Source organism: Ptychodera flava, chromosome 15 (genome assembly GCF_041260155.1).
Source record: "Ptychodera flava strain L36383 chromosome 15, AS_Pfla_20210202, whole genome shotgun sequence".
In the NCBI taxonomy this organism is placed as follows: Eukaryota; Metazoa; Hemichordata; class Enteropneusta; family Ptychoderidae; genus Ptychodera; species Ptychodera flava.
Window position 1 is genome coordinate 23,160,109 of NC_091942.1, and position 24,511 is coordinate 23,184,619.

The window sequence follows — 24,511 nt, forward strand, 5'->3', positions numbered from 1 at the left end:
ACCATTATTGTATTGAAACTTTATCAATGAGTAACATAACGAGTTTCGAATGGGAAATAGCTGATATTTAAGCTAAATCAAATAAATGCTATTAAACAATAATCAAGAAAATATGGATATCGTGTGCATACGAACTCACAACTTGTGTACTACAACTCCGTATGTAACTTGAAAGTTTTAGGATTTAGAGGCAAATAACATTAAAATGTAGCACTAATTTGATTTGTTTAATGTTCACTCGAGCTTCTATTACACTGCTTCCTTGTTTTTGCTCAAAGGTAATTGAATGATGTATCCCTTAGGGCTTTCGATGGAAGTTATTTTCATCGCATCGTATAGCCCTATAACCTAGCGCGTGCTGACGTTGTAAAGTGACATTATGACCCGGTATTTTGGCGCTCATTTTCAGTTTACAGCCCGATTTCTAAAAAATGCACAAATTAAAAAGTGACTAGAAGACGAATGGAAAGAGAAAAATTAATGTGCGAAAATAAAGTTATCGCCAAGCTCGGTCACTCGCTTCTTGGGGATAGTAGAGGGCGCTATCTGCCGTTGCCATCGTGAAATCAAACAGGTGGTGACGTTCTCACTTGACGTCATTCGGGAGCAAGAGTCTTAAAGGGCTTCTTACACAGATTTGAATACAAATACACAATGAAAATGGAGGATCTGTGATTTGTTTGCATGGCTCACCTACCTGGCTTACCAGCTTTGAAACCATGTTGGTAGTCTACGCACTTCTCATATGCGGCTTGCTGTACAGTTTCAGCGGTAAGGCCCAGTCGTTATGTTATAATCCTTCTATTCGGCTTCTCGTACACAGTGTCATGGTGTGAGAATATTTGACCTTCTTCCTCGTTGCAAATGGCCAACACACAAACATGTTCAAGCATCGCCCCTGTTTTTGAAATTTGTGAACAAACGAGTTAAGTAGCAAAAGACAATCGCGAAGTGACCGTGATCAGACTTACTGTTGTCCTCTGATATTTCTTCAAGTTGTGTCTCCTTCTGCTACTGTTTGAGTCCGGAGTACGCGTCGACAGTTGCCTTTGTATATTCTTGCAAATTTAATGTTAAAATGATGTACATGTATCGCAGATTCAAATGTTGCTGACCAGCGGAAGACCTATAAACAAAAATCACATCGTTTTTTGTAAACCAAATAATCTGTGGCGTTCATCGACAACCTGTTGCGTTCATCGACACTGTATCAGCACCGGCATACCTCTAAAATGTTAACGGTGCCATTTTAACTGTGACAGATGGATACAATGTAACAGATACTGTGTGTAATGTGTTTCGTATTCTCTTTGAGAACATGCCGCAGACGGATAATGCTCGAAACTAATTACATGTAAATACGTTTTGAAACCATGTATATAATCCCAGATAGGTGATTAGGGAAGGTAGTTTTAGTCAAATTTGTAATGATGGAATTTGCTGTTGTGGTACATCCGTGCATGGCAAACCATATAAATCAGACTGACATAATTCACTCGCAAAACTGGCGACTCTAAATAACGGATGAGTTATTATCAGATTTGTACATAGGAAACTTATTTTGTCGATAAAAATTTAGATGAAACACAAGTGATAGCAATGAAGTGTTTTGAGAACCAGGAATGAAGGATGTTACAGCACTTTAACACATCCCATCAACTTCAATAAAATCCCCGTGCAGCCTACCTGTATGTCTCAAACTACCATCTTTTCAAAACTTGAATCAAATATTAAATCTGGCCCATAATACCCTGATGTACAATCGATGAGATAACTTCCAGACAATAACTGCGACCTAGACAATTATTCAGTCTCATGTCACAACATAGACATCCTTTCAGGTTCTGCCTGGTCAGAGCAAAGTCCCTTTTTCTGGAGTCTATGGTCAGAGTGACTGTACAGTTTATGGTAACAATATCAATCCTACATATATCTACCATTTTTCATAAATATACAGTACAGCATAGAAAAAGCTACCATCTTGTGTCTGTCACTGTAATTTTCCATGGAGATTAAGGGTGATTTTAAGGTTTTGTGGTCCATTGACACTGTAGCCACTCTAGTAGTGAGTCTTGATGTTAAAATTGCGATCAGAGTACAGCACATGCCATATATAATATGATTCTACAATTAGACAGCTGAAGGTTTTGGAATCAGGAAAGCTCCCAGACTGTGTTTTCATTGTCATCACAATACTTAAGCATGTACAGTACCTTTTACATCAGAACTGTCAATTACCACGCCTCAGGTATCTCAGGACCTTGTATCCAGAGGGTCAACATTACCCAAGTTGCCTTGCTGAAAGACAGGCCATTAATTCGCCAGAGGGGCAGTAAAAATGGGAAAATTGTAGGGCAGAAATTTTCGACAAAAAAGTTCATGCAGCTTTTTTGTGTTAACCCTGTCACTTTGCATATGATAATTCCTACTTTCCTTCTGGTGAAATTTAAATGTCAGCCAAGCTACTGTAACTGTAAAGGAGTCTGTGAAAACAGACAATATGCAAACAGATAACATTAATACTATTCTCTCACCACTGTTTATAGCAGTCAGCCAGATCAAACTGTGAAATAACTCACTTGTATAGCAAATGTATAATTAAACAATTTTTTTGCAACATTTTGCCCAGCGTAAATTTTTGTAAGATGAAATATTGCTCTTAACATCACGTGATGCACTAGGTTGTGGCAGAGCTGCAGGCCATCTCGCACATGTTCATGTCAAACCCCTTTAATCCAATTGAATCAGACCGCATCACTGACATTTTTGTCTCTCTACTTTCTCAACAGGAAATGCCTTTGAACATGACCAGTGTGTTATCATTGATTCAAACTCCAGCTTGTGTTTAGACCTGTTCTTTGATTACTGGGGAGGCAGCTCATTTAACGGATCAGCTGATCCAATCAGTCACCAGTGGGTCAAGTTCCTGGATGTAGTCTACGATTACGATGATGAAGATCTATCCACTTGCTACATCAGTGAGTCACTCTGCTGTTTTGAAAAGCTGTTGTTTCTAAAGAAAGATCGGTTTATGACTAGTGTACCCTCAAAGCAAATTAATGCACACTTGTTAATGCACACTTATTCAGAAAAAGTTATCTCCGATGCCTGATAAATTTCACATATTTCATGTGTTGTATAGAGATTAGGCAAATAAAGTTAAAAAATTCTAACCGAAAGAGTCCATCTGTCAGAGGGTACACTGTCCATGACTATGATATCTAACCCTTTAACCACCATGGTTTGACCCGAACCCATTGTTGTCAATAGTGATCATGGACCTGTTCACAAGGAATTGGAGTGAACAGGTGAAAATTCACAGTGATAGTTAGCTGTAATGTTACTAGATTTGGAAACAATGAGAGATGCATATGTTATCCGATGGAACAGAAGATATCAGTTCACGAAGTTCTTTTTCTAATAGATGACACGAAAGCTTTGAGTGAAAAGTACTGTAAGTTTAAGTACAGTAATACCATTCAGTAATTACACGTGTGACATTCATTTTTTGATAAATTACAATTATTTTATCTCTGCCCTTTCGCACACGTTGTTTTCCTAATAGACTTCAGTGATCAGTTTCAATCATATGACTTAGCAAGCTATAGATAGTACTGTAGCATTACATAACTTTTTTGTTGCAACAAAAAGTTGGACATTCATTTCAAAAAAATATGAGAAATCCGAGTTCAAAACTTATTCTGAAAGTGATTTTGGTATTTCCAAAATAAATATCTGTATTCATATGCATTTGGAAATGACATCAGGTGAAATCGAGTTGGATGAAGGTAGTTTGATCTGCGAGCTTAACATACCTTAACATAGTCTCAACTTCATTCAGTCTTGACACGCTTGTGTCTATGTGTGCGGTGTTGAAGAGCGCCCTCTAGTGCCATAAACTGAGAATTTGTGTTGACTGAATAAAACCTGCCTGGCAACTTCGCCTCTATATTATGTTATTATCATGAAATCAGCCTGCTTTATAACGTATGATTTCATTTCAGGAGAAGCAAAAGACACATTTGATGATGGGTATTGGACCAGACATGGCTATTCAACCTGCACTGTTGATGAAGTGAAAACTTTCAACCAGTGGTGGGAGAATACTTGTCAAGATGAATGTGGGTTGGACAACAACTGCCGGAGATATGGGTTTTATTTTGACCAACACCTGTGGAACAACTGCTCATGGGACTACAGCACGGGCAGACCAGGGTACACCATAACTCTCCCTTAAAATATATAACCAGGATGAGAATTTGCATAATTTAAGACTGACAGTGTCAGAGAGAATACAACATGGGCCTTCACAAATCATGGACAATATCAAGAAGAGACACACTCATATATGGAACTTTTTTGCACAGAGAAACTTTTTCAAATATCACACATAACAGCCTGTCGTGATTTGCATTCCCATCAACAAATTTAAAGAAATTAGGTGCAAGAGAAATTATGACAGTTTGAACGATACAAAGTCCTGCAAAGATTTTGTCAATATTTCCTAAATTGTTTCCGTCCATATTTATATTTTGAAAGGCATATTGTTCTTGTTTAGTGGTGAAAATTGGTACCCTTGTCTTAGGTTTTCAAGTCACTGCTCTAGAGTTCTTCTGTAAGACACCAAGATAGTCATCAAAGTGGACAGGAAATATGCTATCATCATTTACCGGCAATAAAAAAATTTAGTAAAACTTCACAAACACAGTATCACTGTGTATAAATGTTGGCAATACAAATTGAGCAACTGCCCTTTTTGAAGAATAAACACATACACACTCTTTCAAGATGTCTCTCGTGAACTACCTTTCATAACTATTGTAACTATTGTCCATTCACATCTTGTTTTACACATTCAAATCTCTGTAAGCAGGCATGGAGGTTGTTTCCATAGTGACAATCAAGGCTGTTAGATCATTTCTATGGTGACAATCAGGTTGCTTGTGATATCACTTCAGGGGACCTTACCCCAGTGCACCATGGGTAATAACATACTTTTGTGTGGTCAGAAAGTTTTTCTATTACACATGAAGTGAAAGAAATGCTTAAGTAAAATAATATTTGAATTTTTTTTCATTTACACAGCTATTTAGAATGTCTGTAAAACTTTGCTAAGCAGTGGAGGATTCCTTTCTAGGAATGTAGCATGCCACAAAACTTCAAACATACATGTACATGTGGACTCCTACTGATGTACAGTTGCAGACTGTTTGTCTTTCTGATTTAGTAACTCAATCTTGCGTATATTTACATTTTTATGATTAAAAATATTTTGTAAATACAGTCGTGTGATTGTTAGAAAAAGTATAGCTGAGTGAGTACTTGGTGAATATATGTGATATTAATTGTTGCTGATGTAACTGCAAGTCTCTTTTCCAGCAGATTTTGCCTTAGAGATTTTTTTAATTCTGTACAAAATTTTACCTGAAAAATAAGTTTTGATATTGAAAGCATTATTTTTTTGTTATCAAATGTTTGATGAAATTTGAGCAGTCCTCTGGCAACTTGTGGAATGTGCTCCGTGTCAACATCAAATTGAAAACAACATGCCAGAATCGAGAAGCAAAGGTATAAATGCCATAGAACACACTGACATATTTTGTGGTAGTCACAAAAATACATACGTGCCTGCGCGCGCACACACACACGAACAGGAATGATGAACAGAATAAGCAAGTTGTATAGTGAAAGAGCCAAATCCAGAATCATGGTGTTATGAAGTACAGCTCAGTACTATAGGATGCAGGAGTTTAACCCTTCGAGAGCTGTAATTTTTCCTACCAAAATTTCAGTTCATCATTTTACCAGTTTTTATGAATATTTCTGTAACTTTTTAATAATTTTGGACCAAATGGACATCATATTTCCTTGGCTACAGTTTTTCATCAAAATTTGGCAAAAATCTGAAAAAAATTTGACTGGGGTAAATTTTATAAAGGCGACAAAAATTGACTTTGGCACTCAAAGGGTTAATTAAGGCATTTATGTCAAGCCTGTCCTTCTACATATTATTCTAGGTAAAATACACTCCTTCAAGTACTCCTGTATAATGGTCCCTGCACAACAATCATCACACATCAGACAGTGAAAATGAAAGAAAAACGAAGCATGCTTGTTCTAGTTTTAACTACAACACTACTTTATTACATTTGATGTATATTACAGAGGGGGTCTCTCTTTCTCACTTTTAAAAATAAACAATCGTCTGATATCAAGACTGCAGTCTGTGCACATCGAACCTGAAAATGAATCGTCAAGAATGTCATGGTCAAGGCATAGTGAAAGGCACTTCCTGGCTTTGTTTCGTTTGATTTTTTCTTATCATCCAATCGACGCCAAAGTACAAACAACTACAATTCTAAGACGTGCCAAAACTACTGATGGTGTGGTATCCACAAGATAAGTGATCTCTGTGTGATTGCTTAAATCTTAATGTCGGGGTAAAACATAAATACATGTCACATAAACATAGTGAGCTCAAAAATAACTTTTTGGACTTTTTTAATTTTTTTAATTTAAAAAGAAAAACAATGTACTTTGAAAGGAGGGCTTACAGTTGTTGGCAAGCTTTCACATCAAAGAATACTGAATACCTAAAATGGACCTAAAATATATTTCTGAAAATAGACCAAAGAATACTGTTTTTGAAAATTTGAAAAAATACATGTGAAATTTTATACTTTCTGAACTGACTATCTGTATACAATAAAAAGAAGTATTGTTTTTGGACAAATCAATAAGCATTAGCAACATTGTTGTTGATGTTGTAATCTGATTTCATTAAAATATTTTCCGTGCACATCTTGTGTGACACTACATGTTTGAACGAAAATCACGTTTTCTTTATTTTCTTGTTTTTTGCAAGAGCAATCATTGACAAAATTTGGATGGTAAAAATATGAGACCATTAAAATGTCAACTAGTTATCTTTACCCATTATTTATTATGTATGCCATAACAGACAATTAAAATAAACCTAGAATCATAATTTCTTCAGAGAAACTCCACATTGTTGTTGACTTTTTGTTATAAACTTTAAAATATACATTAATTCTTATTTGATAAAAATCTCTGAACATACTAGTACCTTAGATGTGAATTCTAAACCATGATAGATACACATCAGACTATGATAGATATTATCATGAAAATCTGCCTGCTCATTTGAAAATAAATGGTAGTGTCTCTTTTATACACATTTTCCTGCTGAAAAACCAGGCAAAATGAGACATTGCCGGCTTCTGGTAACAGAACTCTGGCATACTATGCTAAATGTACTGTATTATCAACCTGTTTTCTACAATAGTCAATATCTTCAAATTTTCTGAAATATTCAGTAATATACTTGGTTGAAGAAAGACAAAAACAGCTTATACACCCAGCTTGACAGTCTGAGAAACAGCTAAAAAGTCCGAGTGCATATACAAAATACATACATGTTTTTAACAAAATAAATTTAGTGTAAATTTTTTGTGTAATATCTCCGTGAACATGCCTCCATTTGCACAGGTTAGTTCCAAAATTTTGATATCAGGAAAACATAAGGCAAAACATCTATGATATGTCATTTAAATATATATATAGCCAGACCAGATGCATTGAGAACATCACCTGTATTTCACACATTACGAACTATTAACCATTTTTGTCAATTCTCATAAATCTTGACTGTGAAAATTGCTGCGTTTCCTTGCCTGGGAAATTTTTTTGGAGGGCACAACTTGGCTTTCCTTGTATATCGAACAAGCGGTCATGATCAATGATTTGACAGTGGATGGAAAATCACTGCATGTGCAAATCTACTGTGTTTGTCTGGATGATCACTTCTGGTGATTAATTGTGCGGAATGTTTCAACATTTGACAAAACCAGTAACTTTTAAAGATACTAGCATCAGAGACCGTATGATTTACCGACGAAAGTGGATTTTATGAGACAATTTTTATCAGAAAAACACTGGCAAACTCAGTGTTTCTCTTGATCGGTGCAATTTTATTCCTTTTGTGATGATAAAAATCTTTTGGCAAGCTTTTCCCTTTTTTATATAAAAACATGCTCTCTTTCCACGATTGACCAAGGCAGGCACAATGCTGAGGGTAATTTAACAAATCATTGGTGAGGCATTTATTCCATACTTGAAACCTTACTTGGTCCAAGGAAAATCCTTCAATGATAAAATAATGAAGTGGCGGACAGCAACATATCAGGTGATACAACTTCATTGGTTTTGAGATGTATGTGTCTTTTTTTGTACAAATTCACTGATTGGTCTACAAAAAAATATGTCAAGAAAATGAACCAATCACATACAGCCTTCTAGGACTACTGTATGCGTTAAATAAGGAGGGAAGCAGGCACACAGGAACAATAAATATATTCCTTTCAGAAATTCTATAAAATACGTTTTGTGGTTTGGTGCACCTGACATAAAATAGGGAAATCTAAATGCAAGAAAACTAAATTACACATTATCAGCCTATGTGTTGCTACAATTGATTAAGGTAGAACGCACCTTCGGGACAGATTTCCAGGCTTTCAAATTTTATCAATTCTTTTCTGATCTACCACTTGTTGGGGTTCATTTTAAAGCTCTTGGCGTAAGAAAACTTTTCACCATCTTAGTTTTTCAAAAATCCACAATTTTATTTCTCTCCATAGAGTAAACTCAGGGATAGTGGCCACTTTGAATTTCAAATATCGGTAAATCTTGAGTAATTTGTTTCCCCACTACCACAATTTGCAAGGTGACCCCCGATTTTTATTCTGGACTTTGAAAGAGAATGATTGAAAGATTAATGAGGAAAGTTTGAGCAAAAGTTTAAGTTTTTCACTTTTGAGGCGCATATCACCTTAAGGTAGTATGCACCTACAAAGCGAAAGACTTAAAACTTTTGCTCAAATTTTTCTGAACAAAATTTTCCATCATACTGTCACCAAATCAAGTTTTAAAATCAGGGGTCACTGTGCAAAGTTTGGTGCTAGTGAAACAAATTACACAACAATTTACTGATACTGGAAATTCACAAAGGCTGCCATCCATGCATTAACTCTATAGGGAAAATAAACACCTCTGTTCTGATGTAGCAAAGGCTGATGGTTTAATAGACTGAAAGACAGAGGGGGAAAGATTGGTCGGAGTTTGCGATTATTATCCACATCAAAAGTCCAGCATTCCTTTAAATTCATGATTCAGAGTAGCCATTCTCATTCCCGGAATGCTGGCTGTTTTGTGACCCTCAAATTGGCAAGACAAGGGCTTTTCCTTGCTGGTCATGGAGATGACAAAACACTCCTCGTCATAGAAATGACGCAAATCTTGATTGATGACATTCTCAAGGAAACGGCGCAGCGGCAAGAGATGGCTGGAAGAGTTTGTAAGAGAGATTTTTATTAGTACATGTGACGGACGCACAGACCCAGAAGCCTGCTCTTAAAAGTGACATTTAAAATTTCAGAATGTCCTAACTGAGACATAGAGAGTACAAAATTATGCATCATCACCATCATGTTTATCATCATTGCGGTTATGAAAAAAATTCCGGGATTCGCTGAGTGTCTATCAGTGCATATGAAGATTTCACGGACCCTGAAAGCTGCTCTTCTTAGCGGTAGATGTTTATAATAGACAGGATGTCGTTATTAAGAAATATCCATTAAAATCAAAATGTCAATGTGGAGTTTATAACACAACAAACAACATTGCACATGTACAGAATAAATGAGAATTGAACCCTTTGCCAGCCCGACTTGATACAACCACGGTCCCGCCACAAAAGTGGGACTGTGATACAACCCATTTGTGATGTTGGGTTTTGATGGAATATTCCACTGGAAATAGGTAGAGCTGCAACATGTATTCAGATCATCTTGGTAGTTATACAAGTTTTCACACTGCAGCAATTTATTGTGTATACACATAGATAGATGGAATGCGAATTTAACCTGTTCATGAACAGGTCCAGGCTCACAAGTGTTTGGCCAAAACCATGTATGGTGAACAGGTTTAACTTATAACAACTCAGTACACCTCTGCGATACTTTCACTGCTATAGATGAAAATCCAAGCTACTTATTTTGTTTATTTGTCAAAGATGATTCAAAATGCTGGGCCATATCATTGAGGTAGAGATAACATTATTACCTGTTTGGTGCAGTCCACAGGGTTAAGAAATCTTCCACTATGTGGTGCATTCGTGTTGGACGGGGCAGGATATCAAACCTCTTGCCAAGATTCATCATTTCTTGCCCTGTAGAGAATTTTTTAAAACTACATTTGTGCTTGATTTCAAAATTTTCTAACAAACCATTTCTATGATTAGTAGATACAAATAGTGTGAACAACACAAAAAGAGGGTATTGTTCAAAATATGCAACATGAGCGGTACCAAAATTGTTACCTCATAGGACAATTTGACTATACATTTACCATATATGGTAATGTGAAAGCACGATAGCAAAATATTTTTACCATATATAGCAATGTGGAAGTATGATTACCATATATGCAAATTAGGCTGCCAAATATTGAAAATGGATACTGCATATCAAAATACTGGTAAAATACTTGGCTTTACCTTTTGAAATTGGGGATTTAAATGCTACATGAATATGAATATGTGCTGAAGTTCCTACACAGAGAAGTGATTCAGAAAGGTAATACTCACTTGTGGGTAATTGTTCATAATAATAGAACACAGGATGCAAGAAATTGGAGTTGTGGGCTTCCATTGGCTCCCCTATGGCTCTGTCCCCTCGGAATATGTCCTTGCCAGGCCCTGCAATGTGGAAAATCCAGTATAACAGCAAATGATTACATTCGAGATTTACTGCTGCAGCAGTGAATAATCAAGAAACCGCAGATTATTAAAAGTGAGAAGAGAAATTTCAAAGAAGCAGATACTGTCCAAAGTACCTGAAAAGTTTTTCCCGTATTCCATGACAATGACGATGACTTGTTTAGCTGGTATCCCTGCAACTTTGGGCAATCCGTCCAAAAGTTTGATTGGGAATTCCTCCAGATATGTATACGAAGTTTTGTCCCTGTTGAAGAAAACGTGAACATTCACTAAAGGACTTATAACTTGTGTAATATGTCTCTACACTGAATTTCTGCTCCAGTGAGTGATCCTCTTTCTCCAGACTCCCTTGAATTTTCTTGGCCTCTTCAGGTTTTTTTTAAATTGTGACAAAATAAATGATTCGCTGAAGATGGTATCAGAGGTACAGACTAAATATTGAGACATAACAATAACACACAGTATGCTCTTACCATGCACTTCCTAAATTTATGACTAACTTTTAAAACACACATTTCTTCGTGTACGTGTTGCCATGTACAGCATAGGAAAGACAAAGGCATTTTCACCTGTTCAAACCCCAATATCTTGTAAACAGGTCCACAATCACCATTGATCTCAATGGGTTTAGACAAAACCATTACTGGTGACAGGACTGAGGTAAAATTAAAACAAAATCCTTTGTATGGTTCTTAAACTTTACAGTGCTTTTTTATAGTCTCTATCATTAACATGAAGAAGTACAAAATTATGATGTCGGCAGTGTTTAACCTTTTCACCGCCGTGGTTCGGCCCAAACCCATTGTTACCAATGGTGATTTTGGACCTGTTTACTGGAAATTCGGGATGAACAGGTTAAAGAAGTACTTACTTATTTAGGATGATGACATCACCAAGTACACCAAACATCTGATAAATTCCCGAAGCCTCATTGATTCTTTTAATGATGTGATCTAAGAGATGAGTAATCGACTGGGTGACCGATGGCCATGGAACTCTGTGATTTCGTTGCTCTAAAAGTCTGTGCAATGCTCTAGCTGCAAATAAACACATGAGATTGTGTTAACAGGAATAATAATCCAGGTTGGAATCCAGAACTGTCAGAAATCCATTATTTCAAAAACTTTACAGAGAAAATGTAATTTTTTTATTTTCACATGAAAATTATACAGCAGTTCAATATTCTCAGGCTCTTCCTACATTTAAGTACGTTGGTACAGCCAGCGTGATTAGAAATACTACCGGTATGGAAATTTCAGGCTCCCTACCGGTATATGGCGCCATCTAGAGTTCTGATTCCTCAATACCCTTTTTTTTAAAGATGCACATTTTACATACACATAAACATGGAGACCTTTATCCTGAAGCCACAAAAATCATACATTTTAGAATGCTTAGATATAAAAAGATGACATATCCTGATATGATACTCTTAAATTTTATGGATGCCACATGTTGCTAGACTGTGAAATGTGTATAAAGATGACCAACAGATGATACTCATAACTCATAGTGATAATTAAGCAGGCATATTATTATCATAACTGCATGATTCTAAATAAATCTGCACTGAAAGATTTTGCTTCTGGGAACTGATGACTTCTGTTTAATGATTTGCAGCTGATAGAAGAGACAGCCGTCCCCCAAAGTTAGAGTTGGTGAATCTTTGTGGTCAGAAGTAGCTGTATCTTTGAAGAAAGCTTTCTGTAACTTAAACAGCGTTCTGGTACATACTTGTGTATCTGAATCCGTGGATGAATCCACCTGCAGACTGCCTGAAATCCAAGGAATGTGTGTTGGTGCCGGCAAAGAAGAGACCTGGCGTAGTGGGCGACTCATAGTTGTGGCTTATGATCGGATATTTGCGGTTGGTCTTGCGGGAGCTTGGTGTGACTTGTAATTTCCTTTGAGGTAAGCAACAGAAGAAAAATATAAATATTTGGATACTTATATAAATAAACATCTAATTGTGACAAGAGACATTCTAACATTTTACCCATTTCTAGTAAATCATAAACACACCACAACGATCAATTTTCATCATTTCTCACCAAGGCATTATTAATCAATCAAGCAATCAATCAATCAATCAAGAAAATTTATAAAGCACCAGTATCCAATAAAATTGTTCAAAGGTGCTGTACATAAAAAAATCATTCTGTGAAAAAAGGATATGTAAGCAAAAGGAAAAAAGCTCCATAAAAACATGGTGAAATAAAACAAATAAAATGAAAGTTGCATGAAAAGTCAAAAGGTAAACAATCAATTAAAAAGTCAATCAATAAAGCTGTATATCAAACAATAAAAAAATCAACAAAGTGGGACAAGTGTGGCAATGTCAGAATGCTCTTTAGAAAAGATGGGTTGTCAGATGTTTTTTCAGCATGTTGACTGTAGGAAGTGCGCGTATTTCAAATGGTAGTTTATTCCAGAGGAGTGGAGCCGCTCGTGAGAAAGCACATTCTCCATAGGTTTGATGTCTGCAGTTAGGGACAGGGAGGAGCAATTTATCGGATGAGCAGAGTAAGTGTGGTGATTCTTTGATTTGGTACAAAGTAATACACACCGACCAAAATGTAACTTACTACATTCTTGCATTTTATGCACAGTGTAGCAGATTTTATTGGAAGACACCAACATTATACCATTTTGTACATCAATGACCCTTGTTCTAAATGGCATCTTTCTTGGTGTAGAAAATTTTAATTTGGACAGAAAATTGTCAAATTCTGTTATAAAGTGTTTTTGATATCTCAGTTCATTAGTAAAAGAGTTAAATAAACATGCCGATATTTGTCTAGGTGTTTGACTGAAAAGAGAACTTTGAGCATCAGCTATCTTTACAATTGTAGGATTAGATAATTTATTGGGTACACAACTGAACTGCGAGCAAATTTTGAGCATGGACACTTACTCATCGAATATGCTGAAGTCAAATTTAAAACCAAGACACCTGATGACCACGTCGTAAGGCTCCCTGGCAGCGAAGTTATCAATAGGCTCTGAGCCAACGTTGGTCTCGTTCCCGTTGTCACTGTAGACCTCGAAGATGTCAACCCAAAATTTGTTGTCTTTTTTCACAAGTTTCATCTCCTCTACAGGGGCCTCCATGATGCCGTCCAGGGATTTGAGCTGATACGTGTCCAGTAGGCCATTATTCACAGCTCTGTAGAGATCAAACAGACAAAAAATGGAGAAAAAAAAAATTGAGTTACATTTATCAAACATAGCGGTGTCAATGACATTTTACATGATAGAAATTCACAAAAATTTTGAAAAACACGTGCGAATTTTCTTTTAAGTTCAATACCTCACACGATTGAACTTGGAAACAGACATGGTGCTTGAACCTAGAATCTGGCCACAGACACAATGACCGTATTAAAAACTTTTCTCTGTACATGTTTGATTTTATCAACACAACTTTTCCTATCACTGCTAAGAAAGTGGACTTAAATGAAAATTTTACCTTATAAGTACACCAAAGGTATTTATTTCTTACCAAAGAGACAATTATTGCCGGTGAAACAATTTTCAAAATTTCCCATTTTATGGAAAAACTAATGAATATGTTATAACAAAAAATGAAATGGTCACGATATGCTCTGTTGCACCACAAAAATACCTTGAAAATCCTTTTCAATATCAGTTGGCTTGTCCTGAGCTACAGCTAAAAGTCACTCAAATTTAACAATGCTGATTAAACCTCTCTAGCCTGACTTACTGGTAACATACTTCATATAACTAACATATTTCACAGGAGAAGACACATTCTGTTTCAATCATAATGTCCGTACAAAGGTTTGTATCTTGATTTGAATTCTCCCTAACACATGTTGAGGGCAGTCACCACCTGAAACAATTGTAGCGAAGGCTGGTAACGACGCTGAAGAATACCATGGGTAATGTCGTCTCTACAGTACAACTCACCACGATTCAACTGCCAGAGTCAAGGCATTATTCACATACAGATCTCTCGATGAGATGGATTTCTCTACGGGCGGAATCTTCACAATATTGATTGCATGTACGTAGTTGGGGGACAAGATAAAAGTTACTAGGCTCTCCACTGTCAATCCTTCGGCAGATGTTGGCAGGCAGTAGTTTGCAATTATTTACAATACTGATATATCCTCCGGCAACACATTAAGCACCTGGCCGACAGAATATTTTTTACCGTAAAAGTTTGCTTTGACCTAGCACACTCAACTCTGCTTATGAACATGTTTACAAGGTTGCAAATTGGTGATTTTTTCTTATAAGTCTCTTTTCTGCTTGTATTTTACACCGAAAGTCTTGTTTTGTACTTAATGGGCACAACATACGTGTAAGAAAACAAAACTGCTTGACAAAGTCTGCAATGATAGAACATGATTGATTGCCACTTGACAAAAACCTCTTTAGGATGTGTACATAAAATGCTACAGCAGCATATCCTGTGCACTAAACCGATTTTCAAAAACTTCTGTTTGACGCACAGAAATTTTACACATTACATGTACTGGTGTACAGCTGACACAGACATTTCCAGAAATTCCAAAATCGACTTAAAATGTTCAGAGAACCTCACACATAACAACAAGCCACATGACAAATTCTATGATTCCAGGCGCACGCACAGACATGTTTTATAGCACAGATATGCACTTCAAAATTACAGAATTTTTTTGTAAATTAAGCGATATTTATTTCCCTTCCTGCTGGTAAAAACTATTTATATTTCCATAAACTCTGTGTTAACAGCTACCCCAGTCACTCACACCTCCTCAATTAAATGAAATATCCATTACGACTCAGCTTGACGCCTTTCTCCAAGAACTTTATCGAATTCTACCCTGCTAATTTTGCTACTTTTTCATTTTTTTGCTAAAAATTTTTCCTTCGTCACAGAGTCTTACAAGTCATAGGCCTCAATATATCATGCAGGAAAAACAGTCTAGAAAACAAGCACGCACACCTGTGGGGTTCAACATCTAGCTGCATTAGCTGCTATGACAAGATGACTCTCCGTATTTTTCACAGAGTTTGGGAATTAAGCTCGGCTCGGGCATCATTGATGTTACCGTCATGAGGGCAATTGTTTGGGTGAGCAACAAATCATGGTCTTGCTCTTGCTATCATGTGTTGTGATTTAAATAAAAGAGATTTCACAATCGCTGAGGTGTCTTTACCTTATCCATAATGTCATCATTTTTGTAAGTTTTGTCATATTAAAATCTTGTACATAGTGATATTTCTGAGCACACAGAAATCCTACACTATAGTTTAAAACCAGTTCAGAGACATTAATCTCTTAAATTTCCTCCGACTGAAAGTATACTGAACCAAAATCGGAACGGAAAGGATCCGTTTGTCTTTAATGACATGAACTATAACGACCAGACTAGCATTTTACTTTGAGATGTCTAACCTGAAGCCTCAATTACGGCATACAAGGGCCGACATCACAAACTGCTTTTTAATTGGATTTACAACAACGTCATCAGGTCAGTATGTGATGTCACACGCTGCAGACAGAGTTCACGCTATTGGATTCTGATTGTAAGTTCATTACCGAGCACAATGGTTTTTGATGTCACCTTTCGATTTGCAGTATTCAAACCAGTTTCTCACTGTCAAGTAAATGTTATATTTTTTGAGTAAAATGACTTTGTTCCCTCCATAAGCTTGCTTATTCTGAAACTGTAAATTTGAATTACTGTCAACACTGGACATGTTCAGTACAATCCTTTCAATTATAAATGAAAATTTGCCAAAACTTAGATGAAAATGTGTGTACATCTGTCGGTACTTTGGGAACTTGACACTGTACTCTTGTACACTGTTCACCAGAGCAGACTTTGTGTATACTCAAAAAATGTTACACGTCATGAATGGCATCGGCAAAAAAACTGGCTTTGTTGAGGGATCCTGTTGACGATTTGAATGATACACTGAGCAATAAAATGGACTAGGCACTCTCAAACAACACCTGCGCTACCTACCTACATCATTTCAAAGTGGTAGACGCAGCACCCAATTTGAGTTTCGCTACACTTTTTTTCAGTTCCCTGTACATAAAAGCCATCTTTAAACACAGCAGATGTATTCCTTATCACATTATTCTTTTTCCCAGATGAGCCTGCAGTGTTTTAAATTTTATCAGTTTTTACAGAAACCTGTGAAGATACCAGTGGCAAGGGCACTTTGGACTAGAATAACAATCTGTGTGTGAAGACAGAAAGTGCAAAACTGCTTACAACTTCGCTTTTGTAAAATTTTTCACGTGTATTGGCTGCGATAAGTTGTCGAAAAATACACATGAGAGTTTAAAAAATGGCCATTTCTTCATGCCTTGGGAATTCACCAGTATCTTGTTTAGATATAATTATCCTCATTTCATTTTCAAAGACACCAGTCCTGCAACTTACACTGCTTCAAAAAAAAACCCCAAAAAACTAAAGACATTTATTATAACTGTAAATCCACGCACAGAACAAACAACATGTACGACACGTCCCTAATCTTAGCCACAACCACTGTATGGTAAAATACCGGTAGATTCAAAGAGCAATTCTCAGCTATCATATTTCACCCACGGAAGTGGATTATAACTCTCAATTTTCTGTGGCTCTTAAAGCAAGCATTTTTTTCTGTCAGCCCCCCCCCCCAAAAAAAACAAAACAAAATCAATTATGGTAACCAATCTTGGAGAATTGTGAACAAATTTTCGGAGTGTCAATATTAATATATCCCGAGGGCAGACAAGAGCATTTGCTTCCCATGAGGATTTCACTCTCCGCTTGCAAGACCCAAGGGAACTAAATACTCATCGCAAACCTGAAAAGCAGCATCGGCAGATATCTATGATCTAATATTTGCCTGGCGCCTGGTGTATTTCATTCTCCGTTTCTCAGCTCTCTGGACCACAATTTTCAATACCGCAAACCGTGATTAGTGTGGCAGTCAATGTTTGTCGGAGCCCGGCTAGAGTCTATTTGCCGGTATCTTCATTACATCTGGACCCGATCAGCTATTTCTTTCCTTGGAGTAGAAGTTACAGTCTTTCTTCCTCAGTGTTGGGAATGATCCGTTCATTTTCCATTGAAGCTGGAAACCTTTAGAACTCCTCTCACTGCCTGCTATTTGATCCTCTTCTAATAAAAGCGTCAATTCTATAGCAGGCATATACACACATATTACATCCGAGCCTGTCCTCTCAGTTGTAATTACAATTTTCTATATAGTCCACTAGCCTGTAGCTGGAGTACTGTGGCATGTACATGATACATTACAATAATCCATTACTTTCCCAAAATACTTCTATGTAAAATGGAATAACATTTATGAATATACATATTCAACATGCTGTATATTTTTAACACGTTCAAGAATTAATTGCAGACTGCTGTAAACAACAGAAGTCTACAAATATGATTTCAGTTAATAAGGATATTTCATACTTGTTGATTATATTGCAGAATGTTCCTTTTAAAATTAAACTTGTACGTTGACATGACATCATTCAAATAGATAGGGTGGCATACAGTGAGAGTGTTGCAGTACGTCAATAATATGAACTGTAGTGTGCACTGTGTTGAAATCGACTCCACATTCTCGACTTGAAATGTACATCTGTCCTCATTTAGATTTTCTTGGCATCATAATTACCTCAGCTTGAGGTTATGCCTAGAGTGTATTAAAATATGATACCAGTTGATTGGGAAATGATGGGGAGAAATCGACAGAGCTATAATCCTACACCTGAACGCTGAACGAAATGAACGTTTGATGGTTTCTGGTGGAGATCTGAAATGCAATCTGACGACTGAAATTTACATCGGCAGCTGCCGCTTTCTGTAATCAAGAGTAATTCACATCAGGATGTTCACACCGATGTCGAGTCTCAAATTGGCAAAATTTACAAAATTTGTACTCGTACGGGCAAAAAGAGAGCAAGAATGTATTACACGCAATTTCAAGTGGCAAATTTCACATGCGAAGGAGCGTCCCAAATGATCCACAGTGTTGAAAGAGTCAATGCACCATCAGAGATGTGTGTGTGTGTGTATCTACCGTAATTGAGAATCAGACATGAAGGCAAGATTGCCCACGTCACGGCAATGCCCCGGAGATGTGACTTGAAGGTGTAAAACTAAGTCAATATTTAGACTTCATTCAACCTTGGCTGTAATTCAAGACGAACGGCGAAGATTGGCAAATTATCTTCCCTGCATACCTATGTGCTGAAACCTTCCTGCGAAACGCTCCCAGACGATTCAAAGCAAACTTTTGAATTTCCGCGAAACAGGGTAAACAGGGAAGAGATGTTTGAGCTATTAAATGTACAAATGGAAGAAATTGCTAGGACAGAAGGCGTGAGTTCCGATATACAAATATTCATTGATTGTGGAGTGACTAAGCATATTGCATTAAAGTTCTTCAGCATTTTATTCTGACGTGCTGTAAGTGCCCAAGTTCTACTTGAAAGAGCTGGGTGAATGTTAATGTTTGAGGTGGTTAAAAAGAGTATACTTCTGCAGACATATATAACAGTATTCAGCGGATCAAAACCATATATTACCTTGTTAATAATACTATTGCAGATTCAGACAGGACCCTGTGATGTTTAATGACAATCCGTATCCTTTCCTTATTCCATATTGAACAAGAAACAACTGAATCTGTATCCTTTTAAGGTCAGGAAGACACTGAGAGAATGATTATAAGTTTAACCACTCTTCCTTGACAATTAACTCAACGTCATGTGTGGAAAAAAAAACAAGGACATCATTTTCAACATCATTCATGCAACATTTGCTGGTATGATGAGGTTTACGACAGCCATCTATATATAATAACGGTCACTCGGGTTGTTAAAACATGTCCATTAATACAGAATCCTGCTGATGAAATATTTGAAAGTCATATACAATCTCGCTGCGATGTTACTGACCCCCCACCCACCCACATGACACATTGGAATGATGTAAAGTAATTACTGTGGAGCTTGTATAGACACCCTGCAAATGCCACGACACAAAATCAGAACCTCCCTGTCACTAACGAGCCATAAAAGATAGCTTCCAGCCGGGCCTTGTTCATGAAAGTAAAGGATTTAACTTGCCAGTGAGAGTCATTAAAGGCGCCATCACGACATCGTTCAGTCATGAGAGGGGCTACGCCAGTTGCTATGGAAGAAAAAACCCTCAGTGTGTGGGGATCTCCTTACCTGTCACTGGCAGTCAATGAGGTCTCAACTCAAAGTGCTTGTCAAAATGATGAAGAAATAAATGAACCGAGACCTGATGAAGTATTGATAGGAAAGGAGGATTCATGAGTAATGACTATACAAACTCACGCACGGTTTACAAGGTCCACAGGTTTGGCACAGATAGGTCTGATTTTGGAGCTTCTACCATTAGGGACCATTGATATATTTTACATTGACAAACTGCTAGTGAAATGTTTCTTCGACCACAGTACAGCAAGCAGTACTGGAAAAGCCCACCGCTGTTGATTTTTTTGCATGCTGTCATTTTAAGGGTTTCACATGCACACACACTCAGTCACTTTATTTTCTGGATAACCAAAGTACGGTACAATCAACTGTTTTTAGGAGATACTTCTTCAAAGTGTCTTGCTCTCTCAGATGTCTTTAGGGTTGTTCATTAATGCACTTGGCATTCAAAAACCCATTGCCTTAAACCTCAACCCCCGCCCCACCATTAAACAAGAGTTTTGAAGTGTGAAAATTTGACAGCAAATTTATGATTTGAACTTTTCCACACTTCGATAAACCACTGATATTATAGGTTGCTGGAAGTCTGACCTACTGACAGATTCTTGAGCAGCAGACAGATTTCAGCAGATGGATTTCAAAACAAGTATAAATCCATATGCACTGTTTCTATGGTGTTCTATTGCAACATTTCGTTAGTCAGGCGAGTTTTATCCATGGCCCCTTAGCATGTCATAAAGGGCCAGGGCAGTAGCTATAACTTTTGATGATTTTTTCATTACTTTTATTCCGCAAGTCAATTGCTAGTTCTTGTTCTACTCACCGAAGCATGTTAAAACACCAACTATTTAACTGTCAACACAGCATCGTCAAGTGTGAAATGCACTGGACAGTTATTATTCATATTTGAATTCTGCTCTGGACCAGAAGACCCTTGTTAACAATAACAACGCAGTCTACACATGTACAGGCCGAGTTGACAAGATCAACACTGTGGATCTCAACATGCTTTGGGCAGTACAGTAGAACAAGCAACTGCGGTAGCAGACATTCAAAACAGAAAATAGTGAAAAAATCATCAAATAGCTACAGTTACTGTCACTTTTATTTGAATATCTTTTAAGTCCCTGATCATGATCAGATTATCAGAGTTTTGTATTTAAAACGCCGTCAAAGATGCGATGCGACTGACACATCATTTCTTTTCCAATTATTAAAAGTTCAGCGCTACAAATTCGCATACCTCCTGGAGCGTCAGCCACATTTACCTAAGGAACATCAATAGCAGATTATACACCAGATCTTTTGGTGAATGTACTATTTTTGAGTGGGTCTCCCCACTACCCTCAAGGGAAAATCAATGATAGGCTACTGCAGATACATCTTGACTGCATTTCTTTAATTCAACTTCAAGAAAAAGGGCATAATCTGAGCACTCTTAATCCTGACAATGCAAATAACCATAGTTTGGTATCTCCTCTTTCTACCCACGCCCCCTCAAAACCTGCCGTGGAAACTCTTCCGCCTCTGTAATTGCCACACAGTCTGGTGGCTCTGATATCTAACATCAACCTGCATGGGGAGGTAGATTACTAGGGATAACACGGTGATTACGGCAATCAGCCGGGCTTGTGCCTGAAATCACGCTGTCTGATGGAGCAAGAAGTCCCAACGGAGAGCACCACTTTACTTCACCTCATTATTGAGTCACAGAAGCTATAAGCTCACGGGTGCATGAAACAGAGTCAAGGCATGTGAAGTCTGATTGAGTACTTTTTTTTCTGGTTGGAAAAAAGCTTGAAAAACACCACTTCATTTTGCTGTAAAACCCTGGGAGTGAAAGTTGAAGGGATCCGTACCAAGTGGAGCAATAGTTACCATCAGAATTTACTGTTTATCTTGGTTTTTTTTCACAGAAACTTAAATTCAATATTGTAGTTCCAACCTTACATAGGAATACTACAATATGAAAATATACAGCTTATTTCTATTTGAATTAAGCTTTTAATTCACATATCTCTACTCACAGGAAATGCGAAACTGCATGAGTGGGCTTGCCATTTTTTTGGCATTGATCGATACTGCGGGTACTAGGGGCAATAACATCATCAAAAGTGCCTTTGCTAGTGAAATTGATTAATTGATATGATTAACACACACTGCTATGTACCAAGGTGAGTTTTGTCATGTCGAAAGCTAAGTCCTGACTTTTCTATCAGAGATTGATGATGCTATAAAAATATGACCATCAGAGACTGAATATGCTATATCATAACTGCAGAGACTGACGTCATACACAGGCTGTTAACTTGCACCATCTCCGGTTCTCGCAAGCTGTCACTTGCAAAACACAGCTTTCCTGTGCATTGCCTAGAGTGTCAAAACTAGTTAAAGCACAAGGTTCTGATTTATGCTTGTCCATGAATGATGACGGTCATTATCTGGCATTGACAGCCTCACTCACTATGCACACTTCAATGCCTGGTTGACGTGCATTATACACCATCATTCACAAATGCGGGTCTGCTTTGAAGCACACGCGCTGCGAGGAAATTTACAAAAACATCAACATTTCAACTTGTGTAACGGAGTAAGTTGTGTAAGCACAGAATGTTATTCAACATAGTGTGAAGGACAATGTGACTGACAAAGGTTGCACTTGACTCGGACATTTCCTTTCTGTTTGACAAACAGAAAGCGACACACACGTTGAACAATGCAACTGATTGCAGCAAAGAAAATTAAAATTAACATAGAACAAGTTTGACAGATTGGCATCTTTTGTAAGAGTACTTGGAACTACCTAATACAGTCAGCTTTCTAATAGCCAATTAGAAAAGTAATGACCGGTTAATGGACTTACGGAATTAGAAAACATAGAAACATTCTTTAATAAGCAATATGACAGAGTAAATAATTATCTTTTACACAATCAATTGTTGTAAAAAAAAGGCGTTTTCATTTTCTTTCATTTGAAGCTAACATCAACTGATTACCTTTGCCAAACACTGACTTTAATGATTCATTTTGTGGTTATTGTGTCAGGATTATTTGTGTCGTTCGTACGACAAATAAAGTGAAATGTGTCTCTCTAATAATGAATGCCAATCCGTGAGTTACCAGGAATATGAGAAGGAATTAGTACACGACAATCAAAACTTGGATCTCGTGTGCATTGTAGCAAGTCTTGCATCATCAAAATCATCATTCAGAACACGAATGTTTGTCTGCAACGCCCTTTTAGCAGGTAGTCCTCCCTCCACCCCCAATGAGATAATAGTATGATCCAATTTCTTGGCAAAAATAATTATAATTATCACTGTTTCAACAGATCTTGTGCAAGAAAAATATTATTTTATGAACACACGCAGGTATGGAAAAAAGTGGGTAGCCGTTCAAAACTCACCATCAGAATCACACACATGCACTTCACATGTACAAAAGCTCAGCAGGTATTGCAAAAATTCAAAAGACAAACGTGTCGGACATAATAATGCTTCCCAACCGAATGTTCCGAGATGAACAAAAATTTACAGCTGTGACGATTCCTCTGTGGAAGCAGTTCACTGCATCGTTAAACACCTGTACCGCTGAGTGGCATCTCCACAAACAGCAGCTGTCCTCACCAACTTTTACAAATATCTGCAATTAATTTTTCTTTCTCCGTTTGCAGGAGTTATTCATCTATTATGGACCAGCTCTTAAAGCCCGCTTGACTGGATTCTCAACAAGTTTTCCATGCACTGGAAAAGTCCCTGCATAAATATTTACAACCCTTTTGAGAGCAAAATGCTGATGAAAAGAATGTCTGGAAGGCAGTTGACAGTCGGTATGGACTTTGTAATGAGGTATTTTCTCAAACAAGACGCGAGGAGTACGCTCATCGTGTGCCAGATTTCAATCTCAGTGATAGTCGCTCCGAGTAGGATAATTTTTCATGCATGGTTTGAGCTCGAGTCATATAAAATTTAATGTGCAATCAAGAACTCATCACCCTCTCTCTAGAGAATGGGCTCCTGACCTTTTCGTGTCGTGCGTTCGTTCAGCGGTAGATTGCCGCACGATGCTTTGAAGACCAGCGTGGCGACTTCACTTCGTTTCGAGTATTGACCTCTTTGAATAAAAAAGCATCATTTTTGGTTGGAATGGAAATGAATAAGTCTTAAATCAAACGAGAAAAGCCCAAAAAAGCGGAGTGAAGCGGTCCATATGATAGGCTCTGTAAAGCCCTTTTGACATTAAATTTTAATTTGCATGTTTCACAACTTCTGACAAAGAACTCATTACCCTGTACAGAAAATTGGGTTTATTACACATGGGTTGTTTTTTTTTAAGTGTCGAGCTGTTCAGCAAACATCTGCTGTGTTCATCAAAATTCAATATTGTCCAACTGTCTCATAATTGTCTATTTCACTTCTTTTTTTAAAAGTCACGAAAACATATCGTGTACAAAGGGAGCCAGAAATAAGACTGACAACTGTGTGAACGCCTATACA

At 37.3% G+C, this 24,511-nt stretch overlaps 2 protein-coding genes across 6 annotated transcripts in view; one reads left to right on the top strand and one right to left on the bottom strand.

Annotated features, from left to right (window-relative positions):
- Positions 1-556: 556 nt before the first annotated feature.
- On the top strand, positions 557-5,283 carry LOC139151583 (uncharacterized). Its single transcript, XM_070724486.1, has 3 exons — positions 557-771; positions 2,790-2,978; positions 4,005-5,283. The coding sequence occupies exons 1-3, from the start codon at positions 720-722 to the stop codon at positions 4,235-4,237; spliced, it is 474 nt and encodes a 157-aa protein (XP_070580587.1). The 5' UTR covers positions 557-719; the 3' UTR covers positions 4,238-5,283.
- Positions 5,284-6,112: 829 nt separating this feature from the next.
- Positions 6,113-24,511, bottom strand: part of LOC139151580 (FAD-dependent oxidoreductase domain-containing protein 2-like) — an 86,499-nt gene continuing 68,100 nt past the window's right edge. For all 5 annotated transcript variants that reach the window (XM_070724480.1, XM_070724481.1, XM_070724484.1 and 2 more), the window contains 7 exons: positions 13,710-13,961; positions 12,530-12,699; positions 11,667-11,832; positions 10,912-11,039; positions 10,664-10,774; positions 10,141-10,246; positions 6,113-9,361 (listed from right to left, as the gene is read on the bottom strand). In XM_070724480.1, the coding sequence (XP_070580581.1) occupies positions 9,157-9,361; positions 10,141-10,246; positions 10,664-10,774; positions 10,912-11,039; positions 11,667-11,832; positions 12,530-12,699; positions 13,710-13,961 (1,138 nt within the window). In that variant the 3' untranslated portion in view covers positions 6,113-9,156. The remainder of the gene's footprint in view (positions 9,362-10,140; positions 10,247-10,663; positions 10,775-10,911; positions 11,040-11,666; positions 11,833-12,529; positions 12,700-13,709; positions 13,962-24,511) is intronic.

Coding starts and splice junctions, on each gene's coding strand:
- LOC139151583 (XM_070724486.1), top strand. CDS start 720: ATGTTGGTAGTCTACGCACTTCTCATATGCGGCTTGCTGTACAGTTTC. Junction 772..2,789: donor CTTGCTGTACAGTTTCAGCG/GTAAGGCCCAGT, acceptor CTTTCTCAACAG/GAAATGCCTTTGAACATGAC. Junction 2,979..4,004: donor TCTATCCACTTGCTACATCA/GTGAGTCACTCT, acceptor ATTTCATTTCAG/GAGAAGCAAAAGACACATTT.